At 35.0% G+C, this 21,186-nt stretch overlaps 2 protein-coding genes and 1 long non-coding RNA gene across 4 annotated transcripts; 1 reads left to right on the forward strand and 2 right to left on the reverse strand.

Annotated features, from left to right (window-relative positions):
- Positions 1-6,698: 6,698 nt before the first annotated feature.
- Positions 6,699-8,812, forward strand: LOC148767782 (uncharacterized). Its single transcript, XR_016034101.1, has 2 exons — positions 6,699-6,759; positions 8,540-8,812. It is a non-coding gene; the product is annotated as an uncharacterized LOC148767782 (long non-coding RNA).
- Positions 8,813-10,754: 1,942 nt separating this feature from the next.
- LOC105955227 (transcription termination factor MTEF18, mitochondrial) lies at positions 10,755-13,070 on the reverse strand. 2 transcript variants are annotated; one of them, XM_012978935.2, is made up of 2 exons: positions 12,945-13,070; positions 10,755-12,714 (listed from the first exon to the last, which is right to left on the reverse strand). In XM_012978935.2, exon 2 carries the CDS (start codon positions 12,596-12,598, stop codon positions 11,090-11,092), a length of 1,509 nt encoding a protein of 502 aa, XP_012834389.1. In that variant the 5' UTR covers positions 12,599-12,714; positions 12,945-13,070; the 3' UTR covers positions 10,755-11,089. The 2 variants fall into 2 exon arrangements, with proteins under 2 accessions (XP_012834389.1, XP_012834387.1); XM_012978933.2 differs by having other exon boundaries at positions 10,755-13,001.
- A 932-nt stretch (positions 13,071-14,002) lies between these two features.
- On the reverse strand, positions 14,003-16,269 carry LOC105955228 (myb-like HTH transcriptional regulator family protein). Its single transcript, XM_012978936.2, has 6 exons — positions 15,528-16,269; positions 15,260-15,425; positions 15,080-15,156; positions 14,880-14,977; positions 14,708-14,777; positions 14,003-14,628 (listed from the first exon to the last, which is right to left on the reverse strand). Exons 1-6 carry the CDS (start codon positions 15,972-15,974, stop codon positions 14,398-14,400), a joined length of 1,089 nt encoding a protein of 362 aa, XP_012834390.1. The 5' UTR covers positions 15,975-16,269; the 3' UTR covers positions 14,003-14,397.
- Positions 16,270-21,186: the final 4,917 nt, after the last annotated feature.

The raw sequence follows: 21,186 nt of genomic DNA on the forward strand, positions 1-21,186 counted from the left end.
TTTCGAATTTTAAAGGTTTAGGTGCTAATTATGAAGTTCTCGTGCTTTAAGTGCTATGTCTTGGAATTGTGTGATTTAAATTGTAAAGCATGGGATTATGAACATGGATTTGTGGCAGAAACATATTTATGAGGCTGCTGGAATTTATTAAGATGAAATTAATGAGTGAAAGTGGTGAGAAACCAATTAAATGATGGAATAAAAGTGTCTTTACTTTAAAGACATGATTGTGCTATTTATTATGCATGTTTATGGTTGCATGGCATATGCATGTATGTGATTGTGTGTGTGTACGTGTGTATATGTGGGCAGAATGTGTGTGTATGTGGTAATGATATATGTGTTGGTTAAATGTGCAATTAAGTGGTTGATAATTGTATTTGATTGGGGTGGTTATTCACTTGATTGATATTTGTGATGTTTTAATGACTTGCACATAATTTGTAGTTATTCCACGACATGCATTTGCTTTTGATAAAATTGAAAGATTAATGGAATGTTTGGGTAATAAACGAATCGGATACGGTGGGCCGGTATCCAACTAGGGTTGAGAGGAGTGATACGAGTGATATGAGTGATATTGGATCCATAGACGGGCTCGAAACGGTTTATTATCCGAATATAGAAATTAATCTTTCACGGATCCGATAAATGAAAAAAAAATATTTTTACACGGATTGCATTCATGAGCATGTTTGTGACTTATATGCTCTCGTACCTTTTGACTCGATTCTTGTTTGATGTTGTATGACTCGGTGAAGGTGATCGGAATGTTATATATACTATATATATGTATAACCTATTTTCAACCCTCGGTAATCCCTCGAGTTTCTTACTGAGCTTAATAGCTCATATAGATATTTTCTAATTGCAGGTAGTGCTAGTGGTAACCCTCCCCCGGAATGGACCGAGTAGTGGATCGAAGTCTTGCCCGGAGTTTTTGGAAGTTCGAACGAGGGTTCTATAAGTGTGGCTAAGTACTATTTTGGTGATGTAATATAAAGTAACTTCCGTTTCGTTTACTATATATCGTACTCGTTTTTAAAGTACAGGACTTTAATCGTTAACGGATCCTCTTTTGGAACTTTATAATATATTGATCCGTTTATATTTATGAATAGTTCGTTTATTTCGTGCTTTTATCGTTCGTCGCCAAAATATTTCTAAACTCTGATTTTTATTTCGAACCTACGTTTTATGATAGTGTAGCACTCGAATAAACTCCTTCTCAAAAAAAAAAAAAAAAAAATATAATCGTCTCAAGCTTTTCAAAACAATGTTGCAAAAATTACTAGAATTCTAAATATTCAAGTATGGTTTTTAAAATCGAAAGTGTTGATTTTCTTGGAGATCCTATAAATTGCTTCCGCTAAACAACTTAATTCCGATAAACCGGTTCGATTTATCGCCTATAATAGAGGGGGTGCTACAAGGTGGTATCAGAGCACGGCTTATAGAAACTCGTACGAACTTCACGGGCTTAAAAGACTATTCGAAACACGGGAACTCGATCCATCCGGTAATATTATGTGATTTTCATTACTTTGTGTTTTATATGTTTTACTTATTATTTGCGCAATAATATTTAGAAATAATGGCAAGACGTCTAACACGCGGTAACCAAGGCGTACCCGACAATGAACCACAAGACCTCGGCCAAACCGTTCGTGATCTTTCAAACCTCATTCGAGAACAAGCCCAAACCCACCACCAACAAATCGAACGACTTCTCCAACGCAACCAACCACCACCTCAAAATCACGCACCTCAAGCCATATATGAACGATTCCTTAGAATGAACCCCTCCGAGTTCCATGGCGGCATCGACCCAACCGTAGCCGAAGAATGGATCAAGTCGCTCGAAGTGATTTACGACTATATGAAAATGACCGACCAGGACCGAGTTCATTGTGCCATATTCCTTCTACGGAACGAGGCTCGTCATTGGTGGGAAGGAATTAAAGAAGGGGTGAACCTCGAGAACCTGTCGTGGGACAATTTCAAGATCCAATTTTTCGAAAAATACTTCTCGAAAGACGTACGAGCTCACAAACTCAGAGAATTCCTCGAACTCCGTCAAGGCGACTTATCAATGATCGAATACATCCGACGTTTCGAACGGGGCTGCCTCTACGCCCCATTCATTGCTCGAGACAGTGAGGAAAAGAAGAACCATTTCATTCGCGGCCTCCAACCCGAAATACGTAGAGACATTCGTATGTCCGACGCCTCGACCTTCCGACAATTAGTGGATAAGGCCCTTATGGCTGCCCAAGACGAGAAGGAGATTCAGCAAAGCCGTCGACCCCAAGGAATTACTCAACGCCCATGGAAGAAGATCAACCTTGGCAACCGCCAATTCCGAGGAAAGGAGACCCAGCCCGTGCGACGACCAGCCGGACCACCACCTCCACCGCCGCCACCTAGAAATGCGTGCCCAAAATGTGGAAAAGGACATTTCGGAGAATGCATACCAGGGACGAGGACCTGTTTCCGATGCCGACAGCCCGGACATATCGCACGAGACTGCCCAACTGCTCCGAAACAAGTTCCCGGACGTGTGTTTGCTATGACCGAAGATCAGATCGAACAAGACCCCTCAATGATCGCAGGTACCATATTTGTCCTCGATAAACCCACGTATGCTCTAATTGATTCCGGTTCCACTCACTCCTTTATATCCGATAAAATAATTACATATCTGAATCTCACCCCTAGTCGAACAATCTACGAATATCGCATTCTCATTCCCTCTGGTGAAGAAATGTGTTCGAATCAAATAATACTCGATTGTCCGATCCGAATTCAAGCCCAACCCTTGAATTTTGATCTAATTGTTCTACCGATCAAAAACTTCAATATTATCCTAGGCATGGATTGGTTAACTAAATTCAAAGCCAAAATTGATTGTGCTCCGAAAACCGTCATTTTCCCTCTTCCAAACGGCGAAACCTTAAAATTCCAAAGTCAACCCAAAACATCGATTCCAATCATCTCCGCCGTCAAAGCTGTCAAACTTATTCACAAGGGTCATTTCGGCTACTTAGTGGATATTTTGAAATCCGAACCCAACGACAAACCTCAAATATCCGATATACCGGCGGTGCAAGAATTCCCCGACGTGTTTCCCGACGACATCCCTGGACTTCCACCCGATCGAGAAATCGAGTTTGAGATCAACTTGATTCCCGGAGCTGCTCCCATTTCCAAAGCACCGTATCGGATGGCTCCGACAGAATTAAAGGAGCTGAAAGATCAGATTCAGGAATTGCTCGATAAAGGCTACGTCCGACCCAGCCATTCTCCGTGGGGCGCACCGGTTCTCTTCGTCAAAAAGAAAGACGGATCCCTTCGCTTATGCATTGATTATCGTGAACTTAATAAAATCACAATCAAGAATAAATACCCCCCTTCCTCGTATTGACGATTTGTTCGACCAACTCCAAGGCTCCTCCGTCTTTTCCAAAATCGATCTCCGATCCGGATACCACCAACTCAAAATCAAAGACTCAGATATTCCCAAAACCGCTTTCCGAACCCGATATGGCCATTATGAATTCGTAGTCATGCCCTTCGGTCTAACCAATGCCCCCGCAGCTTTCATGGACCTCATGAATCGAGTCTTTCATCAATACTTGGACCAATTCGTAATTGTCTTCATTGACGATATTTTGATCTACTCTAAAAACCAAGAAGAGCATATGTCCCACCTCCGCACCGTACTTCAGATTCTCCGATCTCATCAGCTTTACGCCAAATTCAGCAAATGTGAATTCTGGTTATCAAGTGTGGCTTTCCTTGGTCACATTGTATCGGCAAAAGGAATCTCTGTCGATCCTAGCAAGATAGAGGCGGTGTCAAATTGGTCGACTCCAAAGAATGCAAAAGAAATCAGAAGCTTCCTCGGGCTAGCTGGCTACTACCGCAAGTTTGTGAAGGACTTCTCAAAGCTTGCCTCTCCGCTCACCCGACTGACCCGAAAAGACGTTAAGTACCAATGGACCCCAGAATGCGAGGCCAGCTTCACCGAATTGAAGAATCGACTCACATCAGCACCAATCCTCACGTTGCCGGAGAAAACGGGAGAATTCATAGTTTACAGTGATGCATCTAAACTCGGGTTGGGAGTAGTACTTATGCAAAATGGGAAAGTCATAGCTTACGCCTCACGCCAACTCAAGGAGTACGAACGGAATTATCCAACGCACGACCTCGAATTAGCCGCCGTCGTATTCGCGCTCAAGATCTGGCGACACTACCTCTATGGTGAAAAATGTACCATCTACACCGATCACAAGAGCCTGAAATACTTTTTCACTCAGAAGGATTTGAACATGAGGCAAAGGAGATGGCTTGAACTAGTCAAGGACTACGATTGTGAGATACTCTACCACCCCGGTAAAGCTAACGTTGTTGCCGACGCCCTCAGCCGCAAGTCAATAAACGCCCTCACTGTTCAGCCCACTTTAAGGGAATCGATAAAAACAGCTCAACAACACGACCCGCAAATTCTCAAAATTCGTGACAACCTCGAGTCCCATCCAAACTTTCGAATCTCCGAAGAAGGACTTGTTCGATTCCAAAATCGAATCTACATTCCTGACGACCCAAATGTTCGCCGACTAATCCTAACCGAGGCTCATCAAACTACGTACACTTGCCATCCCGGTGAAACCAAGATGTATCACGACCTCAAAAAGTTATACTGGTGGCCCGGAATGAAGAAAGACGTGGCTCGATTCGTCGCGGAATGCTTAATATGCCAACAAGTCAAGGCGGAACATCAGCGGCCCGGCGGCTTACTTCAATCAAACTTAATTCCAGAATGGAAATGGGAAGCCGTTACGATGGATTTTGTGCAAGGGTTTCCAAAGACCCAAAGGGGATCTGATGCCATTTGGGTGATTGTTGACCGACTGACCAAATCGGCTCATTTTCTCCCAATCCGGATGACTTTCAGCCTAGACAAACTAGCCGAAATATACGTCCGAGAGATCGTCCGACTTCACGGCGTTCCCGTCACCATTATCTCCGATCGAGACCCTCGATTCACGTCCAAATTCTGGAAAAGCTTACACGAAACCCTTGGCACACGATTAAATTTCAGCACAGCCTATCACCCGCAAACCGATGGTCAATCCGAGCGAACCATCAAAACCCTAGAAGATCTGCTACGCGCTTGCATTCTCGACTTTGGAGGAAATTGGGAATCCCGTCTCCCATTAATCGAATTCGCGTACAACAATAGCTTCCACTCATCGATTGGAATGGCACCATACGAAGCTCTATATGGCCGTAAATGTCGATCACCACTCCATTGGGACGAAATTGGCGAAAGAAAATATCTCGGCCCTGATTTAGTACAACAAACCGTCGAGATAATCCAAAATATTCGGGAAAAGATGCGTGCCGCCCAAGATCGACAACAGAACTATGCCAATTCCCGTAGGAGAGACTTAGAATTTGAAGTCGGTGACTCCGTGTTTCTTAAAGTGGCACCTTTCAAAGGGATTATGCGATTTGGGAAAAAGGGAAAGTTAGCACCACGATTTATCGGCCCATTCGAAATTCTCGATAAAATTGGCACCCGAGCCTACAGACTAGCCTTACCACCCAACTTGTCCAATATTCACAACGTATTCCACGTTTCGATGCTCCGCAAATATATCCGAAGTCCGGACCACGTCTTGAAAACCGAACCGATCGAATTATCTCCCAACTTAGCTTACGAGGAAAAACCCTCCCAAATACTTGATTCCAAATCTAAGACCCTTCGAAACCGAGAAATCCAATTTGTTAAGATTCTTTGGCAAAATCATACACCCGAAGAAGCCACGTGGGAAAGGGAAGAGGAAATGCGTAAACGTTACCCGGAATTGTTCGGGTCAGGTAACAATTTTGGGGACAAAATTTCTTTAAGGGGGGGAGATTGTAATACCCCATACTTTCAAAACCCCAAACTACGAACTTAAATTTTCCTCGAAAATTTTTACGTGAATTAAATTGATAACTTGCATAAATATTTTAGGTGCTTTGACGTGCTAGATTTGGTACCTTTATTATGTGTTTAACGAATATGTGATTTTGTGATTTCGTGAAATATATGATTTAGGTATTTGATAGTTTAATTAAAGTAATAATCAAAATTTGCATTTTCTACTATATGTGCATGCATATACATATATCATGCATACATATATACGTACTATACATATATTTATATATATATGATTATATTTTTATGTGTGTGCTTTATATATACATACATACACATATATATGGCTCGGATGATATGTGTGAGTAAAAAGAGGTGTTTAAAATAAATAAATAAAATTAGTAATATTTTGCATGACTTAACACTTGGCATTTTCTAATCATTTCTCTTAATCCACACTCAAGAGATTTGAAGAGACACTCTTCTACCTTTTCCTTACAACACCTAACCTCTCTACTTGGCTTCCTCCCCTCATTTCCACCGAGACATCACCACCACCATTGTTGTTCGGCTTCTTCCACATCACCACTCATTTTACAAGAAAAATCAAAAACCACCATGAAAATCCCCTATTTAACCATGGCTCTAGAGTATGCAAAAAACACCATAAAAACTACTTGTCCATTCACCGGAGAAAACAACACATCCATTTTGGAAGCACACACTATATCTTTCACCATAAAAGTGGCTTGGTTCGAAGTTGGGCATCAACCCTTGAAGTTTCTCTATTTTGCTTGTTCTTCATTTTCCTTTTGGTGATTTAGGTAAGAAATTTCGAGTTTCTTGCTGCAATTAGAAGATATCATATTATTTTAAAAGAGTTTTCAAGATTACCTAAAAGACTTTTAAGTATTTCGAAATTTAGGGCTTTTTGGGGAAAAATGGAAAAGAGGTGTTTAGTGTTAATTTCTTGTTCTTGCATGCATCATCTATGTTGGTAGTGGGTAGATACAAGTTTTATTGGCCAAAAACATCAACAATTTCAGATTTCAAAAAGGGGATTTCAAGAAAATGAATTTTGAACTTTTATGGGGTTGCATGTCTAGATCTTAATAAGTTTTGGGCCAAATCTGTAATTTTTGAGAAGTCCGGCCTAAATGTGTTTTCAAAACTGTTTTCCAGCATTTATTGAACAACAATTTCGGATTTAAAGAAGTTTTGCAAGAAAAAGTGGTTTTTGAACTCTTAGTGGTATTGCATGTGAAGATCTAGAGATTTTGGGGTAAATTATGTAATTTTCGAAATTTCTGCATAAAGTGACTTTTCAACTTCGATTTCTGCATCTAATAAAATAGAATTTCAGATTTGTTAAGGGTTTTTCATGAAAAAGTGGATTTTGAACTTCTAGTGTGGTTGCATGTGTAAATTTTGAAACTTTGGGGTCAAAACTGCAATTTCTGAAAAATCTCTCATTTCTTGATTTTGAATCTGTTTTCCAGCAAGTATTAAATACGAAAAAGTTTTCTTTACAAAAGTTTTCAAAATATTAAAGTCATATTGGAGTTTTGGATTTTTTTAAAATTACAAAGGGTTTTATATTTCCTTTAGTTTTTAATTTCTAGAAAATTCGAAACTTTGTGAAAACTTGAATAAATTTCAGAATCTGAAATTTGGATTAGTTAGGAGTTCTAGGATTTAATTTGAGAATTTTTGAAGATCTTTTACTATTATTTCGAATTTTAAAGGTTTAGGTGCTAATTATGAAGTTCTCGTGCTTTAAGTGCTATGTCTTGGAATTGTGTGATTTAAATTGTAAAGCATGGGATTATGAACATGGATTTGTGGCAGAAACATATTTATGAGGCTGCTGGAATTTATTAAGATGAAATTAATGAGTGAAAGTGGTGAGAAACCAATTAAATGATGGAATAAAAGTGTCTTTACTTTAAAGACATGATTGTGCTATTTATTATGCATGTTTATGGTTGCATGGCATATGCATGTATGTGATTGTGTGTGTGTACGTGTGTATATGTGGGCAGAATGTGTGTGTATGTGGTAATGATATATGTGTTGGTTAAATGTGCAATTAAGTGGTTGATAATTGTATTTGATTGGGGTGGTTATTCACTTGATTGATATTTGTGATGTTTTAATGACTTGCACATAATTTGTAGTTATTCCACGACATGCATTTGCTTTTGATAAAATTGAAAGATTAATGGAATGTTTGGGTAATAAACGAATCGGATACGGTGGGCCGGTATCCAACTAGGGTTGAGAGGAGTGATACGAGTGATATGAGTGATATTGGATCCATAGACGGGCTCGAAACGGTTTATTATCCGAATATAGAAATTAATCTTTCACGGATCCGATAAATGAAAAAAAAATATTTTTACACGGATTGCATTCATGAGCATGTTTGTGACTTATATGCTCTCGTACCTTTTGACTCGATTCTTGTTTGATGTTGTATGACTCGGTGAAGGTGATCGGAATGTTATATATACTATATATATGTATAACCTATTTTCAACCCTCGGTAATCCCTCGAGTTTCTTACTGAGCTTAATAGCTCATATAGATATTTTCTAATTGCAGGTAGTGCTAGTGGTAACCCTCCCCCGGAATGGACCGAGTAGTGGATCGAAGTCTTGCCCGGAGTTTTTGGAAGTTCGAACGAGGGTTCTATAAGTGTGGCTAAGTACTATTTTGGTGATGTAATATAAAGTAACTTCCGTTTCGTTTACTATATATCGTACTCGTTTTTAAAGTACAGGACTTTAATCGGTAACGGATCCTCTTTTGGAACTTTATAATATATTGATCCGTTTATATTTATGAATAGTTCGTTTATTTCGTGCTTTTATCGTTCGTCGCCAAAATATTTCTAAACTCTGATTTTTATTTCGAACCTACGTTTTATGATAGTGTAGCACTCGAATAAACTCCTTCTCAAAAAAAAAAAAAAAAAAAATATAATCGTCTCAAGCTTTTCAAAACAATGTTGCAAAAATTACTAGAATTCTAAATATTCAAGTATGGTTTTTAAAATCGAAAGTGTTGATTTTCTTGGAGATCCTATAAATTGCTTCCGCTAAACAACTTAATTCCGATAAACCGGTTCGATTTATCGCCTATAATAGAGGGGGTGCTACAGCTGCTAAATTATTGTCTCCAACAGTTATTTAACTGTCGGAGACAGTAATTTAACTGTTATTTGACTTTTTTTTTCTTCAAAAATATTTTAATTAATATTACTGTCTTGGTTGCTAATTACTGTCTTCAGCAGTTGGATAACTGCTGGAGACAGTAATTTAATGTTAATTGACTTTTTCTTAATATTTAAATTAATATTATTGTACTCGTTGCTAAATTACTGTCTCCAGCAGTTATTTAACTGTCGGAGACAGTAATTTAACTGTTAATTGAATTTTTTTATCTTAAATTTATTTTTCATTAATATTATTGTCTTGGCTGCTAAATTACGTCTCCGACAGTTATTTAACTGTCGGAGACAGTAATGTAACTGTTAATTGATTTTTTTTTTTGAATTTTTTTTCTTAAAAAAGGTTATTTTAATTAATATTACTGGTCTTGACAGCTAAATTACCGTCTCCAACAGTAATTTAACCGTCTCAGACAGTAATATTAATAATATTACTGTTCGGGAAGATAATATTCATAATATTACTGTCACAAGCAGTAATATTACTGTGTGAGACAGTAATTTAGTAGTCAAGACAGTAATTTTAATTAAAATATTTTTTTCTAAGAAAAAAAAAATCGAAAAAAGAAAAAAAAAAGATTCAAAAAAATAAAAAGTCAACGTCGGAATCTGACCGGAAAAAAAAATCAGAAAAAAAAAATATTTTTTCAAAAATTATTATTTTGGGGGTTAATGTGATATTTGTTTAAATCCGGGGTCACTGTGTAATACTAAGGAAGTTATAGAGCATAATGGATGGAACTTATAAGAATTATATTATGGATGGTATTTTAAGCTAAAGACATGTGGATGAATTTATTTGAAGGACTATTTTTTTTGTTAACCAATATTTATTTAAGTCTCATTTAATGGATTTATTTGGCATTCGCCCTAGAAAATAAGAATGTTACATAATTTTTTGAATATAAATTTCATTAGGGCCCTAAAAGCCCTAAGGCCCGCCTGAGAGGCACCAATCATTGAATCATTATGTATACGAGAAAGAGCAAATGCAGAACAAATGCATACTATTGTTAATAAAACAAAATCATACTAGAGAAAGAGCGAATGCAGAATAAATATTTTGTCAATAAAACAAAAATTATATTCGAGCAAAGATCAAATGCAAAATAAGCAATATCCGCAGGATTTATATGAAGATGTAAACCAATGAGAAACTGCAACACCGAAAACACAATATTATAACTTCTTAAATGGTATTTTTTAACATATTTAAGAACATAGATGGTTATAAAATTGTCGTTGAAGTAAAATGATCTACTTTTAGATTTAATTATGTTTAAAATTTGTCTTTCATTTACAAATAAATGGAAGTGTTTGTAATTTATGAACTTTAGTAGGATTTTCTATGATGTCAATTTTAAAATTAGATCTTAAAAAAGAAAAGTTTAAAATAGATTAAATGTAAATTCTTATTTAAAAAAATCAACAGACAATTTACGTTTACCCGATAATTCCATTGATAATTCACGACCCTTTGAATTGGAATTACCAGTTGAATATAACTTCATTTTATTGAATTTATGAATAAAGATATTTAAAAATAGTTTCAATCCAAAAGGAGAAAGAGAAATTAGACATAAGAAATAATGGAAGAAAACATATAATTTATTCAAATAAATACAATTTTGAACACAGTTTTTTTCATGTTTATTTATGCAGACAATCTAGAGAGCATGCTTCTTCTTCTTTATGTCTTAATATAGGACTTGTGTACTAATAAATTGGAACAAAACAGAGTACAGTTATAACGAAATAATAACTCGAAATGTGTGTTATCAAATCCCAAAAATAACTAATGGCGAAATAAATCCCACGAACGAACAAACATCCATTTCTTCGTTGTGTACCTGATTTTCTGTATAGTTCGTCTAATCCAAGATTATGCTGGTTGAACTCAAACCGAATAAAAAAGTAATTAATTATATATTCTCGTCCGAATTAATTTCTTTCTTCAGTCTCTCCCAAAACTCAGGCCCTTCGGTATGAGAATTTACGTAACGTGTCACAAATTTATCGTCCGAGCTCGACAAAAGAGTGCTTAAAGCCAACTTCGGATGCACCGCTCCTTCTTCTTTAAGCCACTTATACATCAAAAGCCGAAGCTTCAACCTAGGAATTGTGTACGAGATAATCTTCGGATGAACTCTCAAATCGGACAAACTGTACCCCAAATCCTTCACAAAAAACCCGACTTTCTTCTCGATGACATCACTCGACTGGTTGAGAATCTGCGGAGATGCTTTCAGCATCTCCACAACTTCCTCGCGGCTAAAACCGATGTTCACTAAGCAATCGAATCTTTCTTGAAGTTCAACTCCTTTGCCTCGACAGATTTTGAGAGCCTTCTCGAAATCATTCGTTTTCTCCTCAAACCCTAAGCTCGAAAGGAACTCCGTTTTCATCATTCGTACTTTGAGAACCCTCTTTTGCTCTTGTAACGGGTCGACTCTTTTCCCGAGTGCCCATTTCTTTAACAAGCGTGGATCTTCCTTCACCATTTGGCATAGCCTGTTTTTTCCGCAATTCAACGCACTCATTAAACTCTTCACACTTTTGAGCTCGCACGAGCCCAATAAAGACGAGTGCGAACCGACAATCTTACCGATTTCTTCGACGGGCATGTTGATTTCCACAAGAAAATCGTAACAATTGCACAAATTTTCGGTGAATTTCAAAACTGATATCGGCGGGAATTGAAGAAATACTGTCTGCACATCACTAATTTTCGAGCCGAATTTCAATAATAACCCGAATAAGCAAAATGTGACACGACCAGATGACTCGAGCAATAGAGGAGGGTGTTGTGCGAAAAGTTCGCCTAATTGTTCATCACTCAAGCCCAAATCACTTAGCAAGAAAACGAGCTCAAGCATACATTTCCAATCGTAAGAATCCTCGATCGAAATATGCTCCTCGAGCCAATCATACGTTATACCTATCTTCTTGAATTTTTCAAGAACAATAACAAATTCCTTATCAACATCTCCCCATAAAAGACGAGGGCTCGAAGCAATCACCTTAGCAACAAGAGATTGTTTCAACCCCAAATCTTGAAAAGATTGAAGCTTCGACTTCAAAACACCGTAATCGTAGCCAAAAACGGCTCTAGCTTCCTTGTAAATCTTCCCTATTCTATTTCTTGCAACGCCGTAGTTACACAAGACATAGTAATTCTCCAACAACAAGTGATCATCGTTTAAAAACATCAAATTACGGGGCAGAAAAGACGAGTACTCACTCGGGCTCAAACCTATGCTCTCGAAAAACGGCTCGAACTCGTTCACGGGATTGTACCTTAAGAATCGAGAAACTGATTTCCCAACTTCGGCACCACCACCACCACCGCCGCCGCCGCCGCGTATATCCACTCTCCTCAACAGCCTGTCGAAAAAATCGGGGGTGTTTTTGCTCATATTTTCAGCATCCATAATCTGAAAACTCCTAGTGAAATGGAAGTACTCCAACAGAGCTGCTTGTGCTTCTCGTTTCACCACACGTGATTTCTTAGCAAGTTCGCCGAGATTTCCGCCATTTTTCAAACTCTCTGTTCCACAAAACCTAAGATGCTGTAAGAGATGGTGGGACCCACTAACATAAAGATTGGATTTTGATGATGTGGAGTTGCTTTCTGGGCATAATAATGGAACCCATTTGAGAGAACTGAGTGTTCTAAGTTTCTGTAATCTGCTCATCGACAACTTTTTTTTTCTTTTTTGATAAAATTTGGGGATAAATAAAAAAATCGAAAATTAAAAGCTTAATAATTCATTTCACCTTGATGAGAGAGAAAATTTCTTGAAGGGGAAGATTGAAGACGAGCTGAAAAGGGGCATTTCTGATTTTTCCGTTCATCGCGCTGAGGGTTTTATAAAACCCTCGGGAAGAAATTTCAACGGGAATATGTTTTCGATCCATTTCCGTATCAGAAAATATGTATTTTAGTGTTTTTTACCCTTTAGGTAAGGTAAATTACGAAAGTACCCTCATGTTTGGGTAATTACCGACTTCCACCAACTATTAATTTTTTCTAGCACGTCGACCCTTATGGTGTCAAATTCAATAGAATCTTCTAGATTCCGTGAAATGTTTTCTAGTTTATAATTGTTTTGCCAAAAATACATTTTTGGATGTACTACAATCTGATGATCATCTTGCTTCAAAAAGTGGAGCTCGAATGGGATAAAACGAGTACAAATGGGGAATATTCCACATAATCTAGAAGATTCCACCGACTATAGTTGATGGGTGGTTATAAATTATAATTACTTAAATAGAAAGGGGTTTTCCGCAATTACACAATACTTAAATTCAAAGTTGCGTGCAATTCTATTTTCAAGCCGAAAATTAAGCCCGTATAGAATTTGGGCCTGGCCGATGATTAAAAGTTGGGCCGATCTAAATTAAGGTTGATTCCGGTTTGCCCTGTTTTTTTTTTCTTTTTTCCTTTTTACATTTTCAGTCACAGACATATATGGTTTCACCCCTCAAGTTTGCACCTATATCACATGTGGTCCCCTATGTTCACAAAAAATATATTTGGTCCCCCATATTTCGATAATTTAACGCTTTTGGTCATTTCCGGCAATTTACCGTTAGTATGTCAGTTAAGTTATTGATGGGCACACGCATGATTCCATTAGTTTTAACGTAAAATTGACGGAAAGGACTAAAAATATTGAATTTTTGAAACATGAGGAGCCAAATGTGTTTTTTGTGAACATATGGGACCAAATATGAAATCGATACAAACTCGAGGGACGAAAACTGTACTTTTTCCCGACATATATGCATGTCTTAAAAAAATTTGAGTACTAACAGAAGCTAAAGTATAGTTTGGGACTAAAACCAATCAATTAATTATTCTTCAATCCTGATACTTAAATAGTATCCCTTTAAGAATCCACACTCTAAAAGAAACTCGGAATCCTGTTCGACACCGACCGATTAACCACACAGAAAACGTAACCGCAAAAATAGAAACCCCGAGTTTACGAGTTGTGTGCTCGAGTCGAATGACAAAAACCTTTCTATTGTCAAATATACAATATGCCCACAAGAATATTATGTATGATTCACTAGGACGACGGAACAAATTTGCTTCGAAAGAAAGCTATCGATCTCTCATTACATCATTCCTCGATTACCGGACAGCTTTTTTCGACCTTACCCGAATGCATGCATGACTGCTAATGGTGTTTTTTTGTTTTCGGAGGAAAATCGAGAAATTCTAGCTTATCTTGTACGGGAAGAGAATTTCATCGTCACTACCATCGAAAACAAGAACCTCCGTATCTTCTTCGAGTGTGGTGCTGGATAGGTTATTATTATAAGGACCCGGTTTCTTGTCCGTATTTCTTGCTTCGGTCGTCGGATTTCGTTTTGTCTTTTGTTGCTTGTCGAACATCATTTTAAGCTGTTTCCCCTGTTCTTCAATCCTCAATTGCAAGTTCCTTTGTATCTGCATCGTTGTCGTTTTTGTTTATTTATCGCCGAACACGAAGTTCAAAAAAAATTAGTACTAGTAAAATTAGAACTACCTCTAATTGCTCGTGGAGACGCCGTTGAACGTCTAGTTGCAGCTGAAGTGCCTCCTTAAGTTGCGTACCCCTGCAAAAAAAAACGACCGTATATATTTTTTAAATGAAATTATTGAAAAAAAGAAAGTGCTCGTTTTTTAACGTAAGATGTTATTTTAAGAAATTTTGTTACGTTTTAATGTCGATCTGTGCTGCATTGTTCGAACTAGTCTTCTTCTCGGATTTTCCCGGTGCGTCAGATTCCGGTACGTATTTTGCATTTCGATATTTCTACAAATTAAAATCAAATTACAAAATTAAAGAACTGATTCTTATTATTATTTTTTTTTTTCAGACAAAAAAAAATTAATAAAATTATTATTTATTGCACACCTGCAAATGGCTTTTAACATGAAAGATAGTAAGTCCCTCAGTTTCCATCAACTTGAGTATTGCCTTTGGAGTTGCCTCTGTTTTTTTTATTTATTAATTCATAAAATTATTCGTACATTTCTGAATATAAATACATTAAATTAAATAAAAAATAAAAAATAAAAATTTATCATGACTTACTTTCTGGCCCACCGAGTCGATTCACGCACTCAACGAATCGATCGTGAAGATCTTGCGTCCATCTAATCCTCGTCTTACTCGAAGAAACTGATGCATGGGATTGGAAGCTATTATTCGTTGTAGTAGTAGTAGTAGTCGAAAAAGATCCATATATATTTTGTGGCACCTATTAAAATACACATATATAAGTAATTAAAAAAAGATTATATTAATGAACAAAGCAAAGTTCGAAATTATTAAAAAAAAAAAAATTAAAAAGGGTACTTACTTCAAGATCAAGATTTGCATCGAAAGGCAGAGAAGGGCTAATCGTATTGGAATCGTCGATATCAGATAGGAGTTTGTTTTCAATGTGGATTAACTGCTCACTCTCTGCAAGATTTCGATATCTTTGATTGTTTTTGGACAAGAAATCCGGTTCATGAGTAATTCTTGTCTGAGAATTATTACCGAAGAAGATATTCGATCCGGATTGGAAATTGGAATTCGATAAGCCCATAAGAAGCTCGGTTGCGTAAAAAGCAGAAGAAGCTGGTGTCGATCCAATTCTGCTTATGATTGTGCTCGATGAATTCGGATGCCATGATTGGTTTTCGAGCTGAGTATTATTAATGTTATTATTATTATAATTTCCGGAGAAATTATTATTATCGGGAAATTCGGAGGGGAAATCACCCGGAAATCCATAGCTCTGCTGTTGTTGTATTCCCTTCATTTTCAAAATCCTTGCTTTTTTTTTTTAATCGAAAATCTCGAGCATTTCGGGGAAGATCGATGATCGGAAAGATGAACAGTAGGAAATGGTTATGTATTTATTTGATGAAATTAATGAAATAAATATAAAGTGGTGAATATATGTGGACAATTCAATGGGAAAGAATTTAATTTATTCCTTAACTGGATAGGAATGAACAATAATCTCTTGACAAAACCAAAGCCAAACTAAGTACAAAAAAGCATATTTATTATTTATATATATATATATCATAACAGCAAACAACTGCTGTATTAAGCACTTCTTCAGAACCATTAATTTATTTATTTGTAAAAAAAAATTAATAATAATATCCTGCCTGCACTAAACTATGTGATTCTCATTTTATTTTTTATTTTTTAATACTTAGAAGATAATTAAAGAATATTGTTTATTGGCATCTTTATAACTAATTTTATGAGTATATGGAGGGTATATATTCAACATTAAGAGGGACTTTGCATTATATTCTTGTTTTATTGAAAAAAAAAGATGCAAAAGCTTAAAAATTAAAGTTTCGATCTTTGCAAGTTGCACTATTAGTCGAGCGCAAAACTCGAGTATCTGAATTAAAAGTTAGGAGAAATATAGTTAATGAATCCGAAAACTGATCATCGTAACATCCGACGATGCAAGCTGACAAGAAAACCAAGAAACACTTATTAATTAGAAAAGAAATTAAATTAGATCTGCAGATGACATAAGTTGAACAAGAAAAATGACATACTAAAAGGAACCATTCAAGATTTTGCTGTCAAACTATATACTAAATATAAATAATTAATAAAATCGTGTCGTTCGATCTGAATACGCAACGCCTTGATGCCGTCGTCTTAATAATATTATATATATAAATCAATAAAAAAATAAATAGAAAAATACGTATATGTTGTACTTTCCCTGTAGGCAAAATGGAGTTGACATCCTAATTAATGCATGAAAATTCAAGCTTGTGCAAATATATATTTATACATAAGGTTATGAATTTATGATCTAAATTTGATATAACTAATTAATTAAATGTATTTAATAATTAAATGCAGAGAGAAGACACATAATGGGACGTGATGGACATGCATATGGGGTTTTAACTAATATATATATATATATATATATATATATATATATATATATATATATATATATATATATATATATATATATATATATATATATATATATATATATATATATATATATATATGATAGTTTATTCAAATAAAAAAATGAAAGCAATACATCTACTGATTCTTCCACACGTTGAAAATAAAATAAAATAATAAACTATCATAATTAATTAATTAATTAATTAATTAATAGGTTTGCCACGAATATATTATTATGAACTTTTCCTGTCTTTTTTTCTCATATATGAAAATGGTGATTCATGAATAAGAAAAGACATTTTGCCTGTTATTTATAATTAGGTCACATTTACAAACTTTATATATGTTATTTGGCCCTTAGAATTGTCAAAGGACAATAACCCAAAAAGGAATGTACTAATTATATTGCATATATATCCCAAAATGGACAATTAATTTACTAATTAGCCCACGAATTAATATATTGATGACATTAACATAGATAGATAATTAATCACAAGGACTTTTAATTAGTTGTGTCTCAAAAGAATAATTATTATTGACTATTGTACTTTCATTGCATAATATGACAAAATATGCACATTAACTAATGGGTGGTAGTTACATAATTTGTTCACGGACTTAGTTATTTAGTTGTTCGAGTTGCCTCTAATATTCATAATATGCACAAACGGATTGAAAATTTGAATTGTAAGCGAAAAACTAAGTAAGAATGACCTTGACTAAAAAAAATTAACGGTCAAAGTCAACTTGATGCGTGTGGAAGCGCTGCGCATGAGAGACTTATGCCTGCAAGGCAGCCTTGGGTGGCGTGTGTGTGCCGATGAGCTAGTTGTTTCCGATACATCAAATAGATTGGCTAACAACGATTTTATGCATGACTACATGTGACATATATTCACTAGTATTTATTAGTTAATAAAAAAAAAAGTAATTACTAATTATATATACTATTCGTTTATCCGCATTTACGAGTGACATTGCACTTAGATGGTGTTTGGCTAAACTTATAAGATGTTAAAAAGAGCTTATAAGATGTTTTAGAGCTTATAAGCTCTTCCAAAGTGTTTGTTTTTTTGAAATAGATCTTAATTTTTTTTAAAATAAGCTGTTGGAGAGCAAATAAGATCTTTTTAAATAAGTACCTCTAGCCCACCTTTTTATTTAAGATCTTTTAATGAGTAAAAATAGGAAATAAGCCCATTATCCAAACACTCTAAAAATTAATCCTAAAAATAAGATGTAACAGCTTATCAGCTCTTAAAACATCTTATCAGACGTAAAAGTTTATCAACTGTTTAAAAAAAGCTTAGCCAAACACCCTCTTAATTGGAAATTAGAATCAGATCGGAATCTAGTCATTTACACTTGTTGAAAAAAAATCTCAAAAGTGAAAATTGAATTCAAATTTTGTTCCGATTTTTTTTTTTTTTTTTTCTGGAAATTCAAATGAAAATGTTTCGAAATACGAATTTGAAATCCAAAATCTTTTGTTTTAATTCACTTAAATATAATATAAAATACATAATAATAATAGAAGCATATCGATCAATGTCTTTCTCGCCCACCCATTTCAAGATTCAAACTTCAAAAGCTTCATTTCTTTTTATTTGATTTGATTTTATGAGAACAAAATTCACAAGAGGGGTCAAGAATTAGATGCTTTTTTATTTATTTTCGAAAATTCGATGGTACAATATATATTACAAAATTGCTTTTAAATCCATAGGAATTTGACTTAACAGTTCAATTTGTGTGTGTTTAGATTCGTCTGGATTTCGGACAAGAAGAATAATTGATGCAATTAAAATTCGACCCGTAATCCACATAGATAATGCATACCACGTTACCACGTTGACGAGTGATTCATCAACTAAAAACGAACCTCAAATTGTGCCCACTTTTTGTTTTCCTCCCGAATTACGGTCACCCTTCTGAAATAAGGTTAAATTACGAACATACCCTTATAGTTTGGGTAATTAAAACCACCCTCTAAAGTATAAGGGTGAAAGTTAAGACACTACATAGTTGAAAGGTGGGTGACTGTAATTATCCAAACATGAGGGAATATTTGTAATTTGGTATTACTTTAGGGGGTTGGCAGTAAAAATTCACATGATTATAGCATGGAATAAATCTTGAAAAATAGTACGATATATTCTTTAAATGTGTTTTCCATGGCATTTCCATGGTTCATGGAAGAACAATTCCATTAAAAGGTACTTATAATTAGGAAGAATATTACAATTTTCGATTGTTGGTACAAATTTAAAGACAAAATACTATTCTTTATTCGGATCAATTTAAGATGAAAACCAAATGTATTAATTTCGAGGATGATTTGCGTTTTGCACCCCAAGATTAACACTGGTTGGCGTTTTGCATCCTATCATTTGAAAATTGGCAAAGTCCACCCATACAAAATATATCTTATGGCAAAATTTACCCTACCTCAATTTCTTGAGATATTTTAGCCAAAACTCAATAATACATCGTGATATTATACACATCCGAAGAATTTTTAACTTTTCTAAATGTGTAGTTAAATAGATTAATTAAAATAAGGCTTTACAAATATTTTTTTTAACTAAAGTATAGAAACTATAATATACCATCAAGCATGAAAATCCCTTCAAATGTTAATATATCATGATATATTGATTTTTGGGTTAAAATCTCAAAAGGAATCAGTGTAGGCCTGTAGGGTATATTGTGCCATGAGAAATATAATTTTAGGGTGGACTTTACTAATTTTGAAATATTGGGGTGCAAAGAGCCAATTAGTATTAAGTATGGGGTGCAAAATGCAATTCACCCGAATTTCGGCATCCTAATGGTTTTAAATTCTGGTTTATGGTTTCCTTTGATGGGCTTTTTACTTAGAAAAGGCCTACTTGTAATGTTAAGTGTTTGATTTTTGGGCTTACGTGGTCCACATATTGCTTCCAAAACACAATAAATATTAGGGTAAATTACGGTCAGCTCTGAGGTAAAGTTAAATTAATAAAAAATGTTTCTTGTTTTGATAATTACGATCATTTTCTCAATTATGTATTGTCTTATACGTTCACCCTTACGAATTCAAATTTACCTATTGAAGGAGTTCGCATAAGTCGTTTTAAGTTGTTTTTGCGCATAATAAAAAAAAATTAATAAGTGTACAAGGATTATAGCATAATACATACAAAGTGACCAAAATACAATGTTTCTCATTAAAATATTTTTAAACTAGTTAAGATTGATAAATAGCAAAATTTATAAATATACAATTTATACATCATTAAATTCTAGAGTGACAAATAAGTTGGATTTTTTCTTTTCTCTAAAACAATAAATATTTGATCTCGAACGAGATATGAGATGATTAGAGCTCTAATAACTTCGGAAAAAAAAAAAAGTACTTTGAGCACGAGCTTGGGCTCGTTTTGGACTCGAGAAAGTTGGTCAATATATCGAGTAATTTTCACATCTGATTTACACACAATCGCACGCGCACACATACATGTATTATGGAGTATGAATTATTATATATGAATATTATCTCCAAAAATGTAATTATATAAATGCAATTAATAATTGAAAGGGGGGTGTATTCGATGAAGAGGAAGAATCTTGTAGCTGCTTCTTGGAGTAATCTCTGCAAACCTGTGTCAGCTTAGATTGTGTTCTACGTTGTCTTTAGATTAATCACTGTTTTATTTTATTTTTTAATTAATCCTTCAATTAATAATATTTTAATCGAAGTTTCCAACAAATCTTAGTCATGTTTGCTTATACATCAAACTTGAGCCATGAAATTAAAGACGTAGATTTATTATTGGAATTTGAACCCTTTTTTAAAACATATATGTAATATATTTATGTGACAACAACTGCATTTGTGATGGATCGGTACTGATTATTAAATTTTACACCTGGTCGAATACACCATGTGTTTTAAATCGTAAATCTACATAAATAATATTTTTATGTTAATTAAATAGCTAATCGTGATTAGAAACAAGCAAGTCATTACAAAAGATTGAAATTAGATTTAGATGACTAATGGTTTAACAACCTAAGACCTA

Source organism: Erythranthe guttata, chromosome 10 (genome assembly GCF_056151865.1).
Source record: "Erythranthe guttata isolate IM_541 chromosome 10, IM_541, whole genome shotgun sequence".
Classification (NCBI taxonomy): Eukaryota; Viridiplantae; Streptophyta; class Magnoliopsida; order Lamiales; family Phrymaceae; genus Erythranthe; species Erythranthe guttata.

Excerpts from the sequence above, each read along its gene's own strand:
- LOC105955227 (XM_012978933.2), bottom strand. The coding sequence starts at position 12,862 with ATGAGCAGATTACAGAAACTTAGAACACTCAGTTCTCTCAAATGGGTT.
- LOC105955228 (XM_012978936.2), bottom strand. The coding sequence starts at position 15,974 with ATGAAGGGAATACAACAACAGCAGAGCTATGGATTTCCGGGTGATTTC. Across the intron at positions 14,778-14,879 it reads GCACAGATCGACATTAAAAC|GGGTACGCAACTTAAGGAGG; the intron begins GTAACAAAATTT and ends TTTTTTTTGCAG. Across the intron at positions 14,629-14,707 it reads GTCTCCACGAGCAATTAGAG|ATACAAAGGAACTTGCAATT; the intron begins GTAGTTCTAATT and ends ACAACGATGCAG.